Source organism: Onychomys torridus, chromosome 8 (genome assembly GCF_903995425.1).
Source record: "Onychomys torridus chromosome 8, mOncTor1.1, whole genome shotgun sequence".
NCBI classification, from domain to species: Eukaryota; Metazoa; Chordata; class Mammalia; order Rodentia; family Cricetidae; genus Onychomys; species Onychomys torridus.
The window spans coordinates 68,964,392-68,990,347 of NC_050450.1; the positions used below are offsets into that span (position 1 = coordinate 68,964,392).

General features: G+C 40.8%; 2 protein-coding genes across 3 annotated transcripts in view; both read right to left on the reverse strand.

Moving 5' to 3' along the window:
* Myo1d (myosin ID) overlaps positions 1–25,956 on the reverse strand; it is a 298,063-nt gene that overhangs the window by 142,041 nt on the left and 130,066 nt on the right. For both annotated transcript variants that reach the window (XM_036194795.1, XM_036194793.1), the window contains one exon: positions 17,102–17,309. In XM_036194795.1, the coding sequence (XP_036050688.1) occupies positions 17,102–17,309 (208 nt within the window). The remainder of the gene's footprint in view (positions 1–17,101; positions 17,310–25,956) is intronic.
* Positions 19,306–19,731, reverse strand: LOC118590196 (ATP synthase F(0) complex subunit C2, mitochondrial-like). Its single transcript, XM_036198079.1, has one exon. It carries the CDS (start codon positions 19,729–19,731, stop codon positions 19,306–19,308), a length of 426 nt encoding a protein of 141 aa, XP_036053972.1.

The following is a 25,956-nucleotide window of genomic DNA, read 5'->3' on the forward strand; positions in this document are numbered from 1 at the left end:
AATATTCATCAATTTATTTTCTGCAAATGGTTCATTTCCTATCTAAACAAATACAAAATAAAACCATTTAAGATAGCTGACTATCCTGAGTTAATATATTAGCTTACAACTCTATACTCAATAACCTAATTTAAATGAAATACCCTAAGTAAATATCTTATTTTACAATTAGATTTCTCTCTCTCTCTCTCTCTCTCTCTCTCTCTCTCTTTTGAGACAAGGTCTCACCACGTAGCCCTGGTTGACCTGGAACTTACTATGTAGACCAAGCTGGCCTCAAACTTACAGAGATCCACCTGCTTCAGCCCCCTAAGTGCTGGGATTAAAGGCGTGCAGCACCATATCAGAAGTAATTAGATTTTCTTAAAAAGAAAAATACAGACTCTCATGACTCTACTAAATTTGAATAGACCATGATGTTTGGCAACACTAAGACATTCTGATAAAACTACTCAATAAAAATAGTCCTAAATTTTCTTTATTCTTGAACAAAGCCCCGCCTCCAATGAGTCACCAGTTCTACTTCACTTATGATGAGTGTGTGAGTAGATAGTTCCAGAATGAACAGCATGGTTAAGAAGAAGTCATACGTATCATCTCATTGTATAGTAGTTATTTTCACCTACCATTGGCATGAACATTTTGATGTTCTTATTTTTACATAGTTACTGTTAATATGTTGTATAATCTTCTGTTGCAAAGATGTATAATACATACAACTAGTGTCAACATTTAAGATTTTCCACTGCTTTCTACTTTCATAAGACATGCTATAAGAAATTTCTTACAAATAAATTTTATATATATTTTAAAGAATTTCCTTAATAATAATTACTAGAAGTATAGCACCTAGAATAGAGGGAAATACATTTTAAGATTTTTTTTTTAAAAAAAACATACTGCTAAATTACCCACTCTCTCACCACTTAACATGTGTATGATGTATGCATGTATACATTTCCGTATATGAACATGCCTGTAAGTGGGCAAGCATAGGTGTGCTCATATGTGTCTTCATCTGGGTGTCTTCATCTATTGCTTTCTGCCTTATTTTTTGAAACTGTAACTGAACCTGGAGCTCATCAGTTCAGCTTTGCTGGCAGTTTCTGACTCACATATGTCATGTGCAGTAGTTTCATACATGTGCTAAGCAAGAGGAAGAAGAACGCCGGGCGGTGGTGGCGCATGCCTTTAATCCCAGCACTTGGGAGGCAGAGCCAGGCAGATCTCTGTGAGTTCGAGGCCAGCCTGGGCTACCAAGTGAGTTCCAGGAAAGGTACAAAGCTACACAGAGAAACCCTGTCTCGGGAAAAAAAGAAAAAAAAAAAAAAAAGAGGAAGAAGAACAAGCAGCAAGTCAACACTGTAGTGCTCATACTTCATTGACATAGATCTTTATACTCACTTTGTTAAACAGTTAAAGTTTTGTAGGTTAATGATATGTGAACAAATTAAGTATGCTAGAGAGTATTTTTTTTTTTACTAGGGATATAGTTCAATGTTAAAGTCAGGGGCCCATCCCCAGCACACCACACACAGAACCCCCCCCACCAAAATAACAATAACAAAACAGCTCCCCCCCTCTAGAAATTCTTTCCTTTAAATGGCAGTTATTTTTCATGAAGTGGTGAGTAGCCATTACAATAAAATATTTGGATCTTCACAGGAATCCAAGAAGCCAGCCAAGTGGTGGGGCAGAAGTGCAGGCAGGCGAGGGAAGCAAGTATGTTAGAAAGCCCAAACTGAAAATGGCTTCTGGAGCTGAGTATAAAGCCCTGTGCTTCCTGGCAGTTTCAATAAAGGGGAAACTTAATGAGGTGCAAGGATTACATGATTTAGTAGGCATGTTTAATAAGACAGGTGACTAAATACCCCTTGCACCCAAATATGCCCTTTGTATCTTTAAACAATCATATCTGTTAAGAAAAGAGCAAAAATGAATTGCTCAGTAGCAACTCGATGGCTTTTGTTTGGCGTGTCTGTGCACATCTCCAGCTACACTTGTGATTTTATGTTTCTTATTCATGAGCCTGCTCCTCTGAGTATGGGGTAGCATGAATATTGTGATTTAGTGTAAACATCTATTCACTAAATCCATTTCCTTTTACTAATGAATGCTGTACAAAGAGTCAATCTCTTAAGCTTGTAGCAATTAAAAAAGAAAAGAGCAATGAAAATGTAGCCATGTTTCCACCCCACCATCCCCCTACCCGGTTTCCTGATACCACCTATAGGGGCCAGACAGTGTTGTCATGGAGACAACATCTGTTGGGCTATGAGTGACAGGTCTCAAGAGAGAAGTGTCTGAGAAAGGGAACATCTCAAGTTAAAACAAAGTGGTGAGGGAAAAACCAGCAAGCTGTTCTCCTGACACAGCGGAGACCCGGCTGAAAGGTGTATTTTAGCCTAAGAGAGAAGAAAATAAAGCCCCCCCCCCCTTTAATCTAACACAGGAAACATTTTCTTTCCAATGGGGAACAGATTTCTTTTAAGTAAATCTGAAGCATATGTACACATCTTGGCATAATTACATTTTAAAATTGGGATTCATACTGATGCACCAAATTGGTTGCCGTAGTAATGAGCTATCACCCAGGCAACGGGTTTGCTGCTCTTTCTGGAGAGCAAATCATCTGTATCCAATGTGGGGAACTGGTTGGGGAAGGGAGGCAGAGGACACTTACTGGTAGTGGGGGGAGTGGGCTGGGGAAGGGCAATAGATGACATTTGCCATATCTATGAGAAAAATAAGTAAGAGACAAATTGATTCTGACAAGTCATCATTATTTTCCAAATATGCTGTTATCATTTTATTCACCAGCAGGGTGGGAGAAGGGTGCTGAGAGCAGCAGGGGAGGAAGAATGCCTTGTGGTTTCAGTGTTAAATTTTTGCTGAAGCATTTTTAATTTTCTAAAAGGCTGTCATTTGTTAAGGTGCAGATCAGCTGTTGCCTTATATCATAAATATCATAAATTTTCTTTAGAATAGTACTTGTACATAGTAATATTCTAATAACACTGTCTAGTAATATACAGGATAAGTTTTCAAATTCAGTAGCTGAGGTCTCCTAGATGTTACAGAAGATAAACACACCTTGGTTTCTTCATTAAGAACATACATCCTTTCCCAGACTGTTTTTACTTCCAAGGATTTTTAATAAATATCTAATACACTTTCTTGCTGGAGGACTCTGTTCCTTAGATTTTTGTTCTGTATCCCGTGCTTATCCCAGTCTACTTTAACACACTGGTCACTTCATAGGTAAAAACTGCTACTTCCTTTCTTCCCTTCCACTCCCACCTGGCTGCTGGTCATTTCAATGGAATGTCTCATATCCACCTGAAATACATCATGCCTACACTACTAATATCCTCAAAATATATGCCAGTGACTACACCTTCTCTATCTTAGTCATTCATGACATCAGCTATCTAGGACCCCAACTCAGAAGAATAGGAACCCCTCATTTCTGCCTCATATCAACTTCCCATCCAAACAATTCTCATGGTCTGGTAATTTCCTCTCATCTCAGCTACCACTAATGTGACTGAGGTCTTCATTAGTTTTCTCCAGAGTTTAGCACCAGGCTCTGAATTGGCTACTCTGTTTCCCCTTTGATACAGATCTATTTAAAACTCCAAAACTGACCACACCATTTTTCTCTTACTATTTCCACGGGATATGGCAAGACACTAGCTGATAGCCCTACTGATACATAAACATGTAACAGCTACAGCTGAGCTTCAAAAAAGTGGGAGGTGGAGACAGAAGCATCCCCAGGAGCTCAGGGCCCTGCCCCCTAGCCTGGCATATGCAGCTGAAAACAACAACAAAAAAGCAATTGAATTCCCCCAGCCTGCACCATGCTGTCGAATCCACCAACCAGGAGTTTGCCTGGTGCCATGGGCAGGCAGGCACTATAATGATCTCTTTGTCATGAGGAAGCATGGCCCAGCACACCACCAGGGTGACCTAAGTGGAACAAGGAGACCTACATGCATGCATGGGGCTATCCACTCTAGGCTCCCAAAAGAAAACAAGACCCACCTGGTACCTTGCAGTACCAGCCAGATGGACGCTATTAGTGTGAGCAGAGATATGGTATGGTGGTTCATGGGAGGGAGGGAGAGAATGGTTCAGGTCCTTTGGAAAGAAGCATATCTGAAGAGATGAGAGAGGAAGGGAGTGGGTTGAGATGGTGAGGGAGCTGAACCCTTGATCAGCAGCAACATACAGGGAAGCTTGCTCTGCACTTTGGGCAGCACAGCAGGGAGCACCCTGTTGATAAGAGCACAGGTGAGCCAACCCTTAGAGTGTGACCTTGGAGTCCTAGCTCCTCATCTCCCACATGTCGGCATGGGCTAGGGAGAGATGCCCTCCCTTCACCCTCGTTCCTCAACATCTCAGGCAGGTGGGACAGTTGACCCTATGTAACAAGAGTGGGAGAGCTGACCCTGCTTTCCATAGCTCGCAGCACTTGGGAGAGCAGGCCCTGCTCTTTGCCAGGGCAGCACAGTAGAGCCAACTTGGTTAGCAGGGGTGTTGGTGAGCCAGCTCCAAAGATGTGAGAATGGGAGAGCTCTCCCCATTTTTCATCTGTCTTGTGGTGACAGGGGCTGAGGAACGATATCTTACCTGCTCCCCTCCCCACTGCCCATCAATGCATGTGGCAGGTGGGAGAACTGGCCCTATGGTCATAGGAGTGGGAGACCCATCCTCAACCCCCACCAGCTGCAACACTCAGGAGAGCAGGCCCTGCACCTCGCCAGGGCAGCACAATAGAGCCAACCATGTTAATGTTATTTGTGGGTGAGCCAGCCCCAAATTGTGAACATGGGAAAGCTGTCCCAATTACTCATCTGTCTTGTGGTGGCATAGGCAGGAAAGAGTTGAGTTGCCTCCCTCCCATCAATGCCTGGGGCAGGTGGGAGAGCTAGCCCTGGGGTCATAGGAGTGAGAGAGCTAACCCTGTCAGTGCAGGTGTGGGTGAGCTAGCCCTGAAGTTGTAAGCATGGGAGAGCTGTCCACATTTCACATCTGGTAGACCAACCCTACAGGTGCACAGGCCTAGACCCAAGGATATGACTTGGCCCAACCCATCGCCCACCCCCATCTATGATCTGCTGGTACATGTGAAGGTGACCTGACCTACAGACCCAAAGCTGCAGGATCTCCACAACACAAGGCACCAACAGGATATCCAGGAGGAGCCCTAGTAAGGGCCCATCATCGATAGGATAGTAGAAACCAGAGGCCCTGAACCAGACCAATGACTTTGCAATGAACATTTGCAAGTAAAGATACATGGACAAAGGGGTTCATGGCATGACTATGTCACACTGCAGCTTCCATGATGAGATTTTAGTTTTTCCATTTTTTATTTTCATTTTTTCTTCTTTTTTCTCTTAAATTTTGTTTTATTTGGGGTGTGTGCAGGAACGGAGGGGGGATGCAAAGGGACAGGGAAATGAACAGGATCAAGATACATGATGTAAACCACACACAGAATAAATAAATTAAAAATGTACACACCTTACATTTCTAATCTGGTGTTTATGCTTTGAAGCAGCAGTTCTCAAAGTGTGTTTCAGGGGAACCCTGGACATTGCTGAAATCCTCTTAGGAGATCTTTAAGAACAAAATAATTTTCTAAGAATAGAAGTAGGCTATATGCTTTTAAAATTCTCATTCCCTCACAAGTGTACAGCTGAGTAATCTAGAGACCAGCATGGTACTTAATGACATCAACATTCTTACAGATCTATGCCTGCATGTTACTGCAATACACAGAAGTTTCTAAAATGAGCTCTCTGGAGTCTTCAGTGAAAGCAGGTTTTCTTGCAGGCAAGGGAACATGCACAAAATGCTAACTGCAGCCTTTTGTGAAATGATGGAAAACTGAAAACCAAATTGACCATTATTAAAGTAAATAAGTGAACTAAAACTTTTGTTTTTCATACAGGGTCTCTCTATGTAGCCCTGGCTGACCTGGAACTCAGGCGGCCTCAGACTCACAGAGATCCATCTGTCTCTGCCTCCTGAGTGTTTGGGATTGAAGGTGTGCACCACCATTCCCAGATATATGGAAACTTTTAAATAGTAAAAACAAAGAAGTATGAAGGTTAAGTAAATGGTCACTGTACTACCCTAAAGAAAAATCTTAAACTGACATGCTAAGGCAACATAGTGGTGCATGTCTGCAACCCCAGCACTGGGGAAACTAATGCAGGAGGATTATGAGTGCAGGACAGCCTGGGCTACATAGTACCACTGTCTTAAAACAATAACAACAAAACCAACAAAACAAAACCAAAAGTACAAAACACAATTATGCTAGGTGGAAAACAAAAGCTACCTCCAAAACAAACCAAAAGTCAGACAAAACACCAAAAATCAAATCAAGAGCTGAAAATTATGCACAGGAGAATGTAAGGAACAAATATTTTAAGCCATGACTAAAACAAAACAAAGCAAATCTCCCTCAACCCCCCAAAATTGGTAAATCAGGTTGTCAGCCTCAACTAGCAGTTACTAGTGAGCAACCTTGGCAGGATGGGAGTTTGTGAAGAAAAGTCCTGAGCCAGCTCTATATACCTTGTTAGTAAACACTTGCACACTGGCTGTAAGACTGAGGGTAAGCCTATGTTCTCCTTGGTGCTGTACTAGCTAGTTACCCATCTGATTATGTGAATGACGGGCAAGGGCTTTCTTACAGCATGGGAAGGGCTATTTTAGTCATTCCAAGGACTAGTCTGCATTTGTTATAAGAAAAACAAGTTTGTCGGGCGGTGGTGGCGCACACCTTTAATCCCAGCACTCGGGAGGCAGAGCCAGGTGGATCTTTGTGAGTTCAAGTCCAGCCTGGTCTACAGAGCGATATTCAGGACAGGCACCAAAACTACACAGAGAAACCCTGTCTCAAAAAAACAAAACAAAACAAAACAAAAACAAAAACCAAAAACAAAACAAAAACAAAACAAAAACCAAAACAAAACAAAAAACAAGTTTTAATATTTTTGTACAAGACCTTGTAACTACATTTGTCCTAGGAAGTTTATTTTACCCATGAAACTTAGTGTCAGTTAACCACTTTAGTATCAATGATCCAGCTCCAATGAACTCCCCCTATAAAAGTTGTCAGTCCTCTACAGATTAACATCTGTCCTTACTGATATGTAAAATTAAATTAAATTATAAAATTTAAAAAAATAAATAAAAAAAGAAAGAGATGGAATCCAATTCAACTTGATATTAAAAGCTATATTATTGTGCTCTTAAAGAAAAGGTTACTGTGGTCGTTTGAATGAGAATGGCCCCTAGAGGCTCACATATTAGAATATGTTGTACCCAGTTAGTGGAAATGTTTGGGAAGAACTATGGCCTAGCTGTAGGAAATGCATCACTGGGCTTTGAGGTTTACAAGTCCACACCATACTCAGATCCCCCTTCCCCCAGCTCTGCCTCATGCCTATGGATCAGGAGAGCAGTTCTCAGGTACTGCTCCAGCCCTATGCCTGCCTGCCTGCTGCCTTACTCCCTCTCCACCCCACGATGATCACCAACTCTAACTCTCTAGAATTGCGAGTCCCTAAATTAAATGCTTTCTTTTGTAAGTTGCCTTGGTCATGGTGTCTCTTCACAGCAACAGAGAAGTAACCGAGACAGTTAGTAAACAAAAGAATGGATTTTCCTGGGTGTTATGATGCATGTCTGTAATTCCAGGACCCAGGAGGTGCAGGCAGGAGGATCGGCAGTTCAGAACAATCCTAGTGAGTTTGAGGCCAGACTTGGCTATACAACATCCCTGACTTTTTTTTTTTTTTTTTAAAGATTTATTTATTTATTATGTATACAGAAGAGGGCGCCAGAAATCATTACAGATGGTTGTGAGCCACCATGTGGTTGCTGGGAATTGAACTCAGGACCTTTGGAAGAGCAGTCGGTGTTCTTAACCTCTGAGCCATCTCTCCAGCCCATCCCTGTCTATTTTAAAAAGATTTACTTACTTAGTATACAGAAGAGGGTGCCAGATCTCATTACAGATGGCTGTGAGCCACCATGTGGGTCCTGGGAATTGAACTCAGGACCCCTGGAAGAGTAGTCGGTGTTCTTAACCTCTGAGACATCTCTCCAACCCCAACATCCCTGTCTTAAACAAATGAACAATCCTCCCCATTCCCCATAATGCGACAGGCTTTATTACGGCATTTTTATTCCTATATGTCATTATGTATACTTTGTTCTTACTCATCCCTCCCCTTTCTTACCTCCCTTGTCCCTTCTTCTTCCTAGACAGCCTTCCCTCTGCTTTCATGCCACATGCACCCTGTCTTCCTTGAGGTCTGTGCCTTCCTTCCTATGGACCCCTTTTTACTATAGTAGTAGAACTATATTTTCAAATAAAACAGAGATCTAGAAAAGCTAAGGTTCTGGCAAACTTTTGGCATCCCTCCCCAACAAGCCTTTTCTTCTTAGCTTAGGTAGGATCCTTTCCTGAACCCCTCTGACAGTCACTACCTACTCTAGAGCATCACAATTTCTCTATCTTACTGGTCTGAGTGTTAACATTTCTTTTGTGTTCAGCTTCTTGTGGGTAGAACCTGGTCTTGCTCATTTTCACATCCCCATTCAGAAATAATGAACAAATCCATGTTTGTTACTCATTAAAAGAATACTACAAAGATACAGTTAGAAGCTACCATCCGATCAAAGGTACACTGTACTTCTTTTAGCATTCAGGCAAGGTCAAGTCCATACTTGTGAGCACGTATTCTGTGAACGCAGCAGAGTAGACAGGCCACAGGGTTGGCTGCACACTAATGCACCTCCTCTGCTCGGTCAGCAGCCACATCTTTCCTATCCCACCCATGACTCAGATCTCTTCTCTCGGAGAGCACATCAGAATACAGTACTCACTGACCATCATTACTGTTCATGTCAAGAGCTGACTCAGGCTCCCAACATCAGCACTTTTCTCCACTTGTATTAAAAACATACCTCAATCCACATGTTTTACAGTGAATGATTCAGACATTGCTGGATGTCTACTAATGTTTAACAAAGGAACTCTGCCAGCTTTATTGGCATCACCTCTGTGGCTGGTTTTACAAACGGTCCTCCAAGTGTGTGAGTCACACCTATTTTTCCTCCCAGTGGGGAATCCTGAAAGATGCCACTATTGGGCAAGTGCAGTGTGTGCATGAGAGGCAGGTTACCAGGTTCAAGTTCCAGTGCCAGCATTCGTCATCTGAGTGACTCCATCTAGTTACTTAACTACTCCTTGGCTTTAGTTCCCTTAGTTACCAAATGAACTTGGTTAAAAGACTCTCAAAAGATGTAGGTAGTATAGAAAGTAACCAGAAGAGTATCCATTTTAGGAAGCTTTTTGGTTTGTTTCTTTCAGGGTAAAAGCAATTTTTTTTGAGAAATAATGATTTTTTTCTTTTAGTCTGAGAATAACGAAGCATGTGGTTGGTTTCACACAGGAGGGAGAGGGCTTCGTTTAGAAGCCTGTGAAGTCCACATGGATTCCTTCTTCACTTGACAAAGCTTCCCAGTAAACAATACCTGTGAGGAGGGGCAAGTGGACTGCAGACCCAAAAAATCCTGGTTAGAAAAGGATTCTGTTCAGTCTGTCTTGTGGTTAGTTTACTCAGTTCTGTATACAAACTTTGGAGGCCACTTACAATTAACAGTGATGTCATTCTCAGTTTCTGAATTCACAATTTTCACTATGAGCTTATATGTTAATGAGCCACCTTAATTCTTCACAAGATTGTTCTTGTGATAGGGGCTTTATTATAACCTAACAAGAAGAATGCAAAACACAACAAAAATGTAATGAATAAATGCAAGAACATACAGATAAAGTTAAATTGTTAACCAGGACAAACCAACAAGGGCAGTCCCTGTGATACAAGGGCCACCTTTGAAACATGTGATTTTAAAAAATGAAAAGCTATTCTGTAAAAACACTTACAATTAATACATTACGTCAAGTTTTTAAAATATACTTGAACAAAATTCTAAGCTGACAGCAGGACATGTGACAGTCTGCCAGGAATTCTGGTCTACGGTATGTAGACTGTGCTTTGATGTACAGTAGTATGCTCTGCTCTCAGCAAGCTTAGGCTGTTCCTGACCATCTGTAAAGCCACCTGGAGATGGAGAGCAGACCAAGTATCAGAGGATGACAACAATTATTAATTTTCTTTTCTTTTCTTTCTTTCTTTTTTTTTTTTTGAGACAAGGTTTGCACCTTTCCTGGAACTCACTCTGTAGCCCAGGTGAGCCTCGAACTGCCTCTGCCTCCTGAGTGCTGGGATTAAAGGCGTGCACCACTACTGCCTGGCAACAATTATTAATTTAATATGATATGATAAATTCCATTAAATCCTTAATGTTATCTTGAGCAATAGAAGTAAAAAAAAATCACAAAAGTAGAAAGTAAAATAACATATACCTTAAACATGGATTGCCTGGAATTGATTTTAAAAATAAAAATGATTACATTTTATTTATTTATTTTGTTGTATTTGCATGCATATGTGTGTGAATGCACATTCCACGGCACGTGAGTGGAGGTCAGGGGATAACCCATGGGAGTTGTATCTCTTCTATCATGTGGACCCCTGGTTTGAGATCAGGTGGTCAAGCTCACTATCATGAGCTATTTCACTGGCCCCAAATTTTTTTGTGTATATGTTGGAGGTTGAATCTACAGCCTTGTGCAGACTAGGTAAGCACTAAGCTATATCCCTAGCTCTTGATCTTTTTCTGACACAGGTCTCCTTATATAGTTCAGGTTTGCCTGAAACTTATTATGTAGTCCAGGCTTGCCTCAAACTTGTGATCATCCTGCCTCTGTCTTCCAAGTGCTGATATTACAGCTCCCATGCTGAAATAATTATCTTTAAAAAAATAAAACAAAACAAATAAACTACTGGGGATAAAAGGAATCCAACACACACACACACACACATTTAAATGTGAGAGCAGCTAGTCATATATACAGGAAAAGCAAATTCCAGAACAAATTCCACAGTCCATCACTAACACGTGAAAGAAATTGGGGGAAAATAATCTCACTTCCGCTCTTTATATTAAAAAGGATTTGACAAGAAAGAATATACAATTAGTAAATTAAAAGTAAGAAAATGACAGAATAAGTAAAATGGAGACACATTTTATTATGGGGACGTAATAAAATGCACCACTAAAGCTGACAAAGAAAAACATAGTGAGCATGAGAGGGAATAACTGCAGAACCTGCATGACTTTCTAGGGAAAAACTTACCAAAATTGATTTTACAATAGATACAAAATAAAAACAAATCATCATAAAGAACAAGAAAAAGCTAGCTGCCAAGTCCTATAATCCTAATATTCTGTGAAACTGTGTATCAAGTTAGCTTGGCCTACATACTGAACCCCTGTCTTAAGCAAAACACAGACACAAAAACAAACAAAAGAAAACACAAAGCCTCAGGAAATTCGTTATGTTCACACAAATGCCCCTTCCAGATGACTTCCTAACAAAGTGAACCTGAACAGACTGACTTCAATGCCAGTTAGCCTGTTTCCAAAGACCGAGCAAAAACAGTATTAGATCTAAAAGAAGACAACAAAAAATTAACAGCAAAATCATAAGAAATAATTGGGCATGGGTATACACTTTCTCCAGCACTAGGAAGACTGAAGCAGGATGAACATGAATTCAAGCCTGAGTTCCATAGTCAGATCCTGCTTCAAAGACACCAACCCACCAACTAATCAGTCCAAGCATCTCAAAAGCCCATCAGAGATGAGCACTGAGGATCAAGGGAAATGACCTGAAGGTCTCTGACAAGTGTATGAGAATAATTCAGTGTTTCAGAAAATAAAGATCCAAATTCACAATCATTCATAAAAGGAAAACAGAAGTGGACAATGGCAATATTCAAAATGCAATTGGTACAATGAAATTGTTTGAGGATTAAACAGAAATTTGTAGTTTAGTTTAAAAGTTATTTTGCATTCCAGAAAAAATGAATGGAGACCAACACTTAGAATACTTTGGCAATTGTAAGGGAAGAGAAAACTTTTATGTCTGCATATGATGTAATAATTTACTCAGGAAAACTAGTCAACAAATGTGAATTAAGAAATGTTTTGGGTTGGGGATTTAGCTCCATGGTAGAGTGCTTGCCTAGCAAGCGCAAGGCCCTGGGTTAGATCCTCAGCTCCAAAAAAAAAAAAAAATGTATGTTTCACTCTGGATGCAGAAAAACCAGCATAGCTAATATTATTCTCTGCACCAACATTACTATGCAGAAAGTATAATAAATCCATATCAGCAACAAAAATAGTAAAGTATCTATGAATTAATCATTAATCCCAAAATCTCTTTTGGTCTTAAAGCCAACGAAGATGACTTAAACATTTTGTACTCATAATAAGATGATTTAATACTGCACAATTGTTAATCATTTTAAATGATTCTGTAAATTCAATGCAATCCTAATAAAAATTACTGTTGAGTTTACTGACCCCATTACACACATTAAAATTCATATTGAGGAATAAAGATTTATATGTGATCTAATCCATTTTAGTAAAGAAAAGTACAGAATGTGAGTTTATCCTACTGCACACCAAGACAGGGTTTCTTCAACTTTTCTTGCTGTGAACCCAAGAAAATTTTAGGTAACTCTTAGGTATATATGTAAAATAGGTTTACAAATCAAACATTTAATAATAATAAGCCATAAAGAAATTTATTTTCAAACAACTCTTTGGAATATATATAGATGAAAGGAAATTTGTTTACTAATGAAATGGACACAGGAGCCAAAGTTCATTTATCAATTTTTGTTATTGTTGTTTCTGTTTTTTTTTTTTTTTTTTTTTTTGAGACAAGGTTTCTCTATGTAGCTATGGCTGTTCTGGAGCTTAAGAGTTCCCCCCTGCCTCTGCCTCCTGAGTGCTGGGATTAAAGGCCTGTGCCACCACCTATTTTGTTTTTTTTTTTAAAGGAAACTCAAGTCAACCATTCAAACAGCATTTTTGTAAGATCAAACATTCTAACATAATACATTTAAGGATACACTAATTTGATACATGCTGAAGAATGAAAGTATGAAAAATATTGTTATTTGTAATTCAACTGTGTTTCCATACAGCAGCAAACATTCATGTACTTTAATATTGCAATTCATAGCATAGGGCGATTTCAAATCTGAGCTAAGATGTTTCAGGCAGCATCAGCTGGTGATGGCTTGTACAGGGGAAAGTGGGTGTGTCATGTGTTCAGAATCAAGGCTGCAGCCAAGTTCACAATGCAATATGGGTGAGCCCTGCCCCAAACACCTCACATTCATTATATATTTAATTCGGAATTAATTTTTGCTCATGGCATGTTCAGAAACCTTTTACTGTTATCAAAGTTTTTGTGCCCCCTACATTAAGTTACTTAATCATGTATGGGTTGTATCTACAACTTAAGAAGCTGGGTACTAAGACATATATCAGTAAAATCTGTGTGACATTAATGCAACAACAGACAAATAGAAAACCTGGAACAGAACAGAGCGCCAGGGAAAACACTATTCACAACATGAGATAAAAGCAGCTCTAAGAATCAGAGGACAGGAAAGGAGGTGGTGTGAGACTGTAAGAGGCCCCCAGACCTTAGCACAACTGATGCCATATTAGAGGCTCCACTCTGACCTTAAAACCAACACCTGCCAACCAAGGAACAAAGACCTATTCCAATAAGGCCAATCCATTGTTTTGGGAAAAGTTCCTAAATGTACTAACCTTGCCTGTTAGCTTCCATATTGTGTTTCTCACTAATTGAAGTGTGACAACCAGGATGTGGTTCATGAAAGACAAAGGGCGGTAAGGCTCAGGGCTGCATGATTTGGGCAAGTTCTCCATATAGCCACCAGCCAGCAATAAAGACTTTCTTTTCAGCTTTTAGAGTGTCCATGTGGTGGTCTCTGGTGGGCTTACCTCACAACAAGAAGACTGGCTAGCCATATGAAAGAAAACCAAACTGATTCCTATATGAGGCCACTTAATAGATTCCAAAAGAATTAAAGGCCTAAATATAAGAGAGAAATATATCTAATTCTTGAGGGAAAAATATAAGATAATATTTTTTGTGACCTAGAAACAAGGGAATTCTTCTCAAATGAAATTCAAAAGCCCACAGTATAAAGCAAAACTGGAGAATCTGATTGTGTCAAAATTGATTTTCAACAAAGCACATTATAGATACATTTTATTTGAATGTCTATAAAGTATAATATATTTATAATGTCTAAAGTGGATATAAGGTTATGTTAATTATATTCAAGGAATTCATATTTGTTATCAAGAAGACACCAACTTGAAGAAAATGGGCAAAAGACATACAATAGACACTTCATAAAATGTATAATTATACATATATATATATATATACATATATAAAGAGGTTTATTGGAATTACCCCACAATAGGGGGATAATGCTCCAAACAGACACCTCATGCTAGCAAATAAAATCCTCAGTACCAGGAATATGTTAATTATTTTTGAATTCACCATTGGGATCACAAAGACCCCCTCAAGTTTTACAAGCTATTGCTAGTACTCCTAGCTAACCTCCAGAACTTAACCATAAGACCCTATTGCTGAAGACACTATACATACTTGAGTCACAGAACAAGGAGACATCAAGCTGGTATTAACTTGGAAGCTTCATCTCTACAGGCTAGTGTTCACAGTGCTGGAAGGTACTTGTATGATGCCAGAAGAATACGCATCAATCTCACAAGCTTTGAACCCTGCAAGCTATAATTCCCAGCCTGACAAGATAGGCCCACTGGTGAAATAGTTATGAATGTCATGGGAGTAATCAACAACTTTCTGATTGGATCAAAGGCCTTCTCTATGAGATGGAACCCATATCTGGGACTATTAAAGGGACCAAGGACCTGTGGATAGATAGGCCATAGGCCTTAGGGGAAAGCCCAATATTATTTTGCTAACTAGACACACTATTAAATTGATTCCTAAAATGACTTTTTGTTATACCCATAGACAGAGTATCTCTCAACCCTCCCTCATCAGAAAAACTACTTGCAGTAGATGGAAATTAACAGGGACTCTTAACTGGTTAACATACAGAAAACAAAAGACTGTGGAATACATAGCTCTAAATCAGATATTCATATCACACCACTCCCACCAAGGCTTGGGGACTTTTAAAAATTTATTTATTTGTATTGTATGTATATTGATTGGTGTTTTGCCTGCATGTATGGCTGTGTGAGGGTGTCAGATTCCTTGGAATTGGAGTCATAGACAGTTGTGAGCTGCCATGTGGGTGTTGCAAATTGAACACGGATCCTCTGGAAGAGCAGCCAGTGCTCCCAGCCACTGAGCCATCTCTCCAACCCAAGGCTCAGGGATTTTTGAAGAAGAGGTGGCCGAAAGACTGTGAGAGCCAAAGGTTGTTGATGATATCAAGGAAATAGTGCTTTCCAGATCCAACAGGGTAGATGTACATATGACCTTAGAATATGTGTCAACATGGAGAAGACTTCCGCAAGCTCAATCCAAACAAAATTTCAGCAATGAGGAAGGAAGTAGTTACATAATCCCACCATAACTGAGGAGGAGCTATTGGCATTTGATACCTACCAGGAGAAGGAGAGTCAGTTTCCTTCAGTGACCTAACAGGCTAACCACACACCAGTGTAGGCTAAGACTCTCTAGGCAGCACAAACTGGACTCCAGAGGGGAAAAATAATCTCGAAGTTCAAAGGCAAGGGTTGTGAGGGGGCAGAAGGGTGTTAAGGAGAGAAGATGATGATGTGTGTGTCTGTCTGTTTACTGAAAAAACACTGTATGAAATTCTCAAAGAATAAAAATATTACAAAAGATATAAATAAGAAATTTACAGGAAACACCCCCAAACAATCAATCAATCAATCATTGAAATGCTCAAGTTCAACAGTAATCAAGTAAACCGAACATAAAACAACAATGAAATGTCATTATACTGACTAGTCTGATAAAATTTAGGGAGCAATATCATACTTGTGGGGATATGGGCACACAGTCACCCTCACACAGATAACCAACAGGTAGTGGTTGTAAAAGCTGGTAGTTGCTGTGAATAGGAACCTGACAGTACTTGTACCAATTTTATATAGAGATATGCTATGACCCTGAGCATAAGAAGAACGTGATTTAGAACACACACGAACACACACACACGAACACACACACACACACTCTTATTTTTTATTTTTGAGACAAGGACTTTTTCTGTGGCTCAGGCTGATCTAGAACTCACTATGTAGTCTAGGCTGGTCTCAAACTTGTGTTCTTCTTGCCTCAGTTTCCCGAGTGCTAGGATTACAAGTATGAGCCACTACGCCTTGCTCACACATACAACATGTTTTAAATGGAAGTTATGAACAGGCATGGGGATAAAAAGAATGAACACATGCATGCAATGAGAAGGCAGCCTTGAACAGATCCATGACGAGTGCTACAAGCCTGTGAGGTGTGGAGTCAGCATCCCCATCTGAGGTAGCATGAGGTGTGGAGTCAGCATCCCCATCTGAGTTAGTGGTAGTGTCAGGATTTTTTATGGGATGGCTGCACATATAATGGGACAATTTTTGAAATGTAGGATTTTTCATGTGCCCTAGGCATGAAACAGCTTTGGCCACCAAGCCAGGCATCAAGCAAGGATGAACAAAGCACTGCCATTCACTCTGCCCAGACCAAGAATACCACCACCACCAATGGTCTCTGCCCACTGCCAGGGTGTGAAATACAACAATTTTTTTAAAAAGTCCTTTAAGCATTTAAGATGAGAGAAAAAAAATGTTGAATTACGAAAGTAGACCAATTAGATGCCTAGCTTTAAACCCCAGGAGACAGTATCTTTTGAGTTTTAAAGTTGTATGGCCAAATACGTTCTGCATGCGTGAAGGGATAAAATTTGAAAGTGTGCGAAGACCCACAGACTATACCATCCACACACAATTTTTGAATTAAGAAAAACATCTAGCAAAGTTTTGAATATGCAGAGACCTTCTTACATATAAAACCTGAAGTTACCTTTTGTAGGAAGAGGACAATCCTCACGAGCATCTGGGCACGGAGTTCTTCCAAGGTGAACAACGTACGGGGTGTTCGAATGAAAATTTTGGTCTTCCCATAAGCTACGTCATCCTGAAAGCCACACCGTTCTATGAGTTTCTTAACAGCCTCTTTGTCTGAAGGAAGGTCATGGTTAGGCCAAGTGAATTCAGAGATCATCTTGTACCTGGGTGACACAAATCAAAGGAGGAAAAACCTAGATCGTCATCTTAACAGAAAAACTTCTCATCAAAACTTCAGCTGACTGTTAAGAGAAGCGAGTTTCTCCAGCCTGATGAGAAGAAGAAGAGAATCTCTTCACTAAAACACTCCTTCATAATAATAATTCTTACTAAACCGGGAATGAAAGGGACTGCCTTAATCTTTGGAAGGCTACCTACCAAAAATTTAATAGCAATTATCATCTGCAAGTAGGTGACCTTGGAAGGACTCTCTTTACAGACACAAGACAAGGATGCTTCCAGTATGGGGTCTCAGTGCTGCTCTGGAGGTCTAATTAGCCCAGTGAGGAAGAACAAAACTGACAATCTGACAATGGTTATAAATAATATGACTCTTCAAGGAAATCAAATAGCTCTTTGGATAAATTTTTTTTGAGCCTATCCTGGCATTCACTCTGTAGACCAGGTTGGCCTCAAACTCACAGAGATCCACCTGCCTCATGAGTGCTGGGATTAAAGGCATGTGCCACCACCGCCCAGCTGGATAAACTCTTAAAACCAGGAGAAAATTAAGCAGTGTTTGGTCAACTCATGAGAATGAATTGCATTTCTGCATCCAAACAAACTCTTTGCCATGTGAGTCTGTCACAAAGCAACTTCTTACACCACAGCTCATTTCACAAGTGTAAGACACAAGTCACAGGTCACAACCTCAAAGTGACATCCCACCACTTCTACCATAGTCTGCTTTGTTGGAAGCAGTCATGAGCTTCAGCAGACATGTAAGGGAGTCACACAGGGCAGGAGGTAGAGCATCTAAAAATCCTGCCCGCCACAGGGATTTCCCCATACACTAGGCAGCACTAACATGGAGCTAAATTAAGTCATTTTTCTCTGCTACTGAATCTGAATTTTATAGTAATTTGAGATTTTCTTCTCACTCAGGTTACAGAGTTATTTACTGATGCTCCTTCTAGTAATCATATTTTATTTTCAAACATTTTAATTAATATATATTAGGAGTATAAAATAAAGGGTTTCACTGAGAAACTTCATATTGCATGCAGCAAATTTTGATCAGTTCACCTTCCCATTGCCTTCCTTAAGCCTGTTCATCTCCTTCCCCTTCCAGTTTTCCTTCTACTTTCATGTCTCTTCTCATCCCAGGATCCCACAGATGAGAGGAAACAGGAAACACTGTTCTTTATGAGTCTGGGTTATTTAGCTCAACACAATCATCTACAGTTCCATCCAATTTCCCGAAAATGATGTGGTGTTGTTCTTTGTTGCTGACTACTAAACCACTGCCCATCTATACATGTTCTGTATGTCTTCACCTATTGACAGACACGTAGGCTGACACCCTAACCTTTTTTTTCTGTTAATATTGCTGATTCCTCAGAGTATGTACGTTCAAACTGTGTAGCTGAATCATACGGTACCTGTATTTTGTTTCTTGAGAAAACTCCATTTTGACTGCCTAATGTCGGCCCTAATTTATACCCTCCACAATGTGTAGCGCTCCCTCTCTTCCTGCATTCTCACTGTCCGTGGTTTGTTTTCTTGAGGACAGCTATCAGACTGGGATGGGATGGAGTGATTTTATTTTATAATTTTTTGATGGCATTGTTTTAAAATATATTCTGGAAATCGATCTGTCTGATGAATAGTTATCAAATACTTTCTTTCATTCTATAGATTATGTCTTCTCTGTTGTTTCTTTTGCCTCATATAACCTTTTTAATTTTATGCTTTACCATTCATCAATTTTTGCTTTTATTTCCTAAAGCTATTAGACTCATGTTTAGAAAATCTGTGGTTGATATATTATGCACCCCAATAAATTTTTTTTCTTATTAATACAGTATGTATTTGTCTTCTCTCTGTCAAACCCTGAACCAAGCACTTTCCCCAGACTTCCTGGGGAGGTACAGGAAAAGGGGCACACAGGGCAGGCAGGACATGACAGAATTATGGGAGGTGGAAGTGGAAACGGCTGCTTCACGTGGCGAAGAGGAGGAGAAAGGCCACCATCAGGCAGAAGAGCCCCACGGCCTCTGAGAGGGCAAAGCCCAGAATCGCGTAGGAGAAGAGCTGTTGCTTCAGGGAAAGGTTCCTGGCATAACCAATGATGAGGCTCCCCAAAACAGTCCCAATGCCAGCCCCAGAGCCAGCCACCCCAACTGTGGCGGCCCCAGCCCCAATGAACTTGGCGGCTGTGTCGATGTCCCTAGAATAGACGCTGGTTTGGAAGCTGCGGCTAGGGATGACTGAGGTCAGAGGGCGAGGGACTGCCAAGCTACTGGGGCCCTCATCTGTCCATGTCTGTGGTCGGTTAAACTGTAAAGCAGACAGCGGGCAACTCAGCAGCTGAGAGGTGCTTCTGATCAAGGAGCAAGTGGAGATGAACCTGGAGCAGGCATACATTTTCAGGGCACCCCAATAAATTTATCTGGGGGTCAGAGAACAGAACAGCCACTATATTAAACATAGAGGTTAGGCAGTGGCAACACACACCTTTAATCCTAGCATTCCGGAGGCAGAGATCCATCTGGACCTCTGAGTTCAAAGCCACACTGGAAGCAGCCAGGCATAGTGACACACACCTTTAAGCCCAGAACTTAATCCCAGGAAGTGATGGCAGGAAGCAGAAAAATATATAAGGCATGAGGACCAGGAACTAGAGGTTTTTAAGCTTTTAGGCTTTTTAGCAGCAATTCAGCTGAGATCCATTTGGATGAGGACACAGAGGCTTCCAATCTGAGGATTTGTGGAAATAGGATTGGCTGAGAAGTTGGTGAGGTGAGGTTAGCTGTAGCTTGTTCTGCTTCTCTGACCTTTCAGAATTCATCCCAATAGCTGGCATTGAGGTTTTTTGTTTTTGTTTTTTTGTTTTTTTTTTTTTTAATTAATAAGACCATTTTAGAAATTTGTGTTACAGAAGTCATTGCCTATGATAATGTTGTACGTATTTTTCCTTTTTTAATGTGTGTGCACACACCCGTGCGTGTATATGTAGAAGTCAGAGGTTGGAGCTGGGTATCTTCCACTATTGCTTTTTAGATATTTTTATTTTTAAAATCAAGGTCTCTTGAGGACTGGAGAGATGACTTAGTGGTTAAGAGAATTGGCTGCTCTTCTAGAGGGTCCAAGTTCAATTCCCAGCACCCACATGGAGGCTCACAACCACCTGTAACTTCAGTTTTAGGCGTTCAGTGTCCTCATCTGCCCTTCATATGTAGCAGGCATGCAAGTGGTGCACAGATATACCAGTAGACAAAACATCCATATACATAAAGTAAAAAATTATCGAGGGTTGGAGAGATGGCCCAGCAGTTAAAGTATATACTGTTCTTCCAGAGAAGCAGAGTTCAACACCTAGCACCCATATGGTTGCTCACAACTATCTGTAGCTCCAGTTTTAGGGGATCTGATGCCTCTGGCCTCCTCATGCATCTGCACTGAGGTGCATAGATTCATACACAGAAATACACACACACACACACACACACACACACACACACACGATTAAGAATAATAAAAATAAATCTAAAACTTAAAAAAAAAAAAATAAAATGAAGTTTGTAAACCTGATTTTTATCCAGAATGGCTCTCCAGCAAACTCCCAGGACCCTTCCTGTCCAATTCTGTCTGACAGCATTGGAATTACAGATGTGTACTGCCACAGTCAGCTCTACACTGGTGCTGGGGATCAAACTCAGCCTTCACTTTGCCAGTGAGCCATTTCCTTAGCCTTAGATCTTGTAGTATGTTGCTGAATTTCAAAGATTTGGCTCTTTGATGTGAAGGCCTTTGATACACTTTGCATTGATTTGGTATAGGATGGGAGGCAGTTCTGCAAGTGGATATCCACTTTCCCTAGCACCATTTGTTACAGATAATGTTTGCAGCACCTTTGTCTCCTCAGCTGCACAGAATGAGGTAAGATACTGTTTCCCATGGCTGCCAGTTTCAGTAACTTAAAACAAACATAGGAAATGTTTAAAAAATGTACCTGGTACACAGAACAAGTATTTTTTAAAAACCATTGACTATTGTAATAGTTCTCTTGAAAAGTTTAAATATTCTAAAATCTCTTCAACATTTGGCCATTTCTTCAGTTTGTTTGTTCTGTTCTTCTTGTACTGACCTTGGATGGGCCTTGCTGCCCTTACAGCAGCTGGAGATGTGGCTACTTGTATTGGTCATTATGCCAACCTCCTAGCCATGTGGCTACACTGACACACTTTGGAATTCATTCTTCTCATTCACTTTCTCTAGGTTTCCTCATGGAGCTCAGGCTCATCTCTAACTCACTATATAGGCTAGGCATGGACCATCCTGATGACTCAAACTCCCAATGTTGGGAAAACAAATATATATCTGCACACCCAGCCTGGGGTGGTTTTTTAAAAGGCAGCTCAAGCCTCACTAGATTGTCTTTGCTTTTAACTGTGACACTGGGTTACCTCTGCATCTTCATAACATATTTAGAAGTAAGATACATCTTTAAGGTTCACTGAGAATCTCTCTCTCTCTCTCTCTCTCTCTCTCTCTTCTGAATTTCTATCTTGGCTGTGCATTTGCTATTTTAAAATTGTTTAGTTTGCTTTCTGATACTGTGATAAACACTGTGGACAAAAGCAATTTAGCAGAGAAAAGGATTTATTTCAGTTTATACTTCCAGGTCATAGTCCATCATTGAGAGAAGTTAGGGCAAGGACTCAAGGCAGGAACCTGGAAGCAAGAGCCATGAAGGAATAATCTCCATAGACATGGCAACTGGCCCATCTGATTTGACAATTCCTCAATTGAGGTCCTTCTTGCCAGGTTGTATCAAGTTGACAATAAACATCAGCTAGCACATACATATACATGTTTTGCACTATTTGAGGATGTTTGGGGTAGGAATGGGATATTTAATATTGAGCCACTAAGACTACCATATTGGAAGTTTATAGGTTCATGGGGAATGGGGTGGGAGTGTGTATGCGTGCATACATGTGTGTGTGTGTGTGTGTGTGTGTGTGTACAGGTACACATGAACGTGGTGTATAGGTGTGTAAGGACTCGCCATCAAGTGTCTTCTGAAATCTCTCTCCATCTTGTGTTTTTCTTTTCTTTTCTTTTCTTAAAATTTATTTATTTATTATGTATGCAGTGTTCTGCCTGCCTGCATTCCAGTAGGCCAGAAGAAGGCACCAGATTTTATTACAGATGGTTCTGAGCCACCATGTAGGTGTTGGGAATTGAACTCAAGACCTCCAGAAGAGCAGTCAGTGCTCTTAACCACTGAACCTTCTTGCCAGCCCTTCTTTTTTTAAACTTTTAAAAATGATTTATTGGGGTTGGCGATTTAGCTTGGTGGTAGGGCACTTGCCTAGCAAGTGCAAGGCCCTGGGTTTGGTCCTCAGCTCAAAAAAACAACAAAAAAAATGATTTATTTATTTTTATTTTATGTGCATTGGTGTTTTGTCTGCATATATGTCTGTATGAAGGTGTCAGATCCCCTGGATGGGGAGTTACAGGCAGTTGGGAGCTGGGAATTGAAACCATGTTACTGGCTGGTCAGCAAACCCCTAGAATACTCCTATTTCTATCTCCCTAACACTAGGGCTATAGGCATGTACCTATGCCTGGCTTTTTATGTGGGTGCTGGGAATCTGTACTCAGCTCTTCATGCTGCTTTTTTTTTTTTTTTTTTTCCCGAGACAGGGTTTCCCTGTGTAGCTTTGTGCCTTTCCTGGAACTCACTTGGTAGCCCAGGCTGGCCTCGAACTCACAGAGATCCACCTGGCTCTGCCTCCCGAGTGCTGGGATTACAGGCGTGCGCCGCCACCACCGCCCGGCCAGCTCTTCATGCTTGTGTGGTAAGCACTACACTAACTGAGCCGTCTCTCCAGCCACTTCAAGTGTCTGTTATTCAGTTTAACATTCTCCCAGATGCTCAAACCAAAAGTCTACTTGTCATTCTTCATTCTGTTCGATTCCTGACTCACCACAGGCCATTCATGCACAAGCCACTCTTGTCGTCTACCCCGAACATACCCTGAATGTGCCCACTACTCCTCTATCTACAGTAACACACTGCTGAAGACACTATTTGCAAGCTATCTTTTCTAGACTCCTGCAGTAGCAGAATGGGCACATGGTCACCAGGGTGATTCCCTAAAGACATCTATAAGACATACTACTCCATGCTTAAAACTCACTAATTTCAAAACCTCAATGCTTTGGTCTAATTACCAAGTTCAACATGAGTCAAGCCCTGTCCATTCCTCTGCTATCTCACACCATGCCTGGCACTTAGCATCTTTAAACTATACTGAATATGTGATTCTTAAAGTGCCATACTCATTACAGAGTAGAACCTTTCTGCTGCTGTTCCCTCTGTCTGACCTGCTCTCTTCTTTCACCTGTGGGTCCTCCTGGAATTTACCTCTTTAGAGACTCCTCTGACCTGAATTAGAATTTTCTGATTTAAGTTTTTAGATTTATTTTTTATTTGTGTTTATGTGTGTCTGTGTGTAAGCTATATGTGCTCAGGTGCCCAAGGAGGTCTGAAGAGGATGGTGCATCCCCAGAGGTGGAGTTACAGGAGGTTGTATGCTATCATATTTGTGGGAGCCCACGGAGGCTATCTAGTGAGAACTTACTCAGGGTCAGAGAATCTGAGCTTGCTTTATCCAGCAAGACTTTGTAAGGAGATGATTTGGCCATGGGCGTGTTTACCAAGTGTTTGGAAGGGTCTACACTTGGCTGTATGGTGTGCTTTCATCTTGCAAGGGGGAGGTCTTTTGTCTCTCCCCTTGGCATATTATAAGAAGCTCTTTTCAATAAAGAACGAGGCTATTGGGTATTGACCCAGGCCCTCCTGAAGCTATCCTGTGTTTCTGTCTTCTCATCGTCTAGGTCTCTCTTTCTACCTAATATTTCTTAATTCCTCTCTCCTCTACCTAAGAACCTTCAAAAGGTGGGAGCTGGACTCCCACAGATGGTGCCCTGAATGTGGGACTTAGGTATGGAGGATAAAGAGAAGGAATACCACAGAGCAGGGGGCATGCCCGGTAATGAATTAAAGGAGGTGGTGATGTTCTATTCTTCAGGAGTAAAATTGTAAATATAAAGCAGAGTAGTTAAAGTTAGCTGCAGCAAGTATCTATCTCTGTCTGTCTGTCTCTCTCTTTAGTAAGTTAGGTTTAAAGCTGTAAAAAAGGTTGAACTTAGGGTTTAGTAGTCCCCCACTACTCCTCCCACAAGCACAGACGGGACCTGGGATGCAGAAAGCAGCATCCAGGACTGAGCAGACACTTTGAACCTGCCAGTCTGAAATGAAAAGCTGCTTCAGAAACTGCCAGCCCTCACTACCAGCAGCAGCAGCCAGGCATCTGCAGCTGAGGCATCCACTGTCTTAGTCAGCACTCTATTGCTGTGAAGAGACACCATAACCACAGCAGCTCTTATCAATAAAAGAAATCATTTAATTGGGGCTTGCACACAGGTAGACATGGTGCTTGGGAAGTAACTGAGAGTTCTACAACCAGATCCACAGGCAGCAGGAAGAGAGAAAGACACTGGGCCTAGTATAGTCTTTTGAAACCTCAGTGACCACTCCCAATGACATACTTCCTTCAACAAGGCCACACCTATCCCAATAAAGCCGCATCTCCCAATCCTTATAAACAGTACTACTCCCTAAGCATTCAATATATGAGCCTATGGGGGCTGTTCTTATTCAAATCACCACACCCACATAGGTGCTAGAAACAGAACTCAGGTTTTGTGGGAGAACAGCAAGTGCTCTTAACCATTGTGCCACCTTTTCAGCCTTTGGTTTAAGCTTTATGTATTTACTCATTTTTTTGTGTAATCTATAGTCCAGAATGTTGGAAATGCTTAATAAACATTTAAAATAATTAAACTGTTGAAATTGATGACATTTTCCTAACTCCCAGTTGCCAAATGTCACTGTCATTACCAGCCCTAAATCAATAGTAGCTTTATTTCACACTGATGACTGCTATGGCTAGGTGCTGTTCTAAGTGCCTTGTATCCTTCATGCCAGTCATCAAGCACCCTTCAAGGTAGTTACTACTTTATCCTCATTCCACACACAAGGAAACTGAATCCTACAACTAGAAAGTGGTAAATCCAAGATTCAAACTGGTTAGGTTAATTTCAGAGCCTCCACGCTCTTATAATGATGACAATTACTGTATCAGTACTGATAGTAGTACTGAATATCTATTATATGCTGGGGTCTTGGACTTTTACTTAATTCTCACAACAACCATTTAATGAATTTTTTTTTTTTTGAGACAGGGTTTTTCTGTGTAGCTTTGGAGCCTGTTTTGGAACTCACTCTGTAGACCAGGCTGGCCTCGAACTCACATAGATCCGCCTGCCTCTGCCTCCCGAGTGCTGGGATTAAAGGCGTGCACCACCACTGCCTGGTGTTTAGTGAAGTTTTTATATTCATTTTATAGATGCAGAAATAAGATCAAAGAGGTGAAACACCTGGCTTGGGAACAAGTGGGAAGTAAGTATTGTAGCAGAATCCCACATAGGACTCCAAATCCATGTTCTTTCTTGAATTTCCATTAAAATGACTGAACTCTCTTTCAGGGTCTGTAAGCTATAAACTCAGGGACT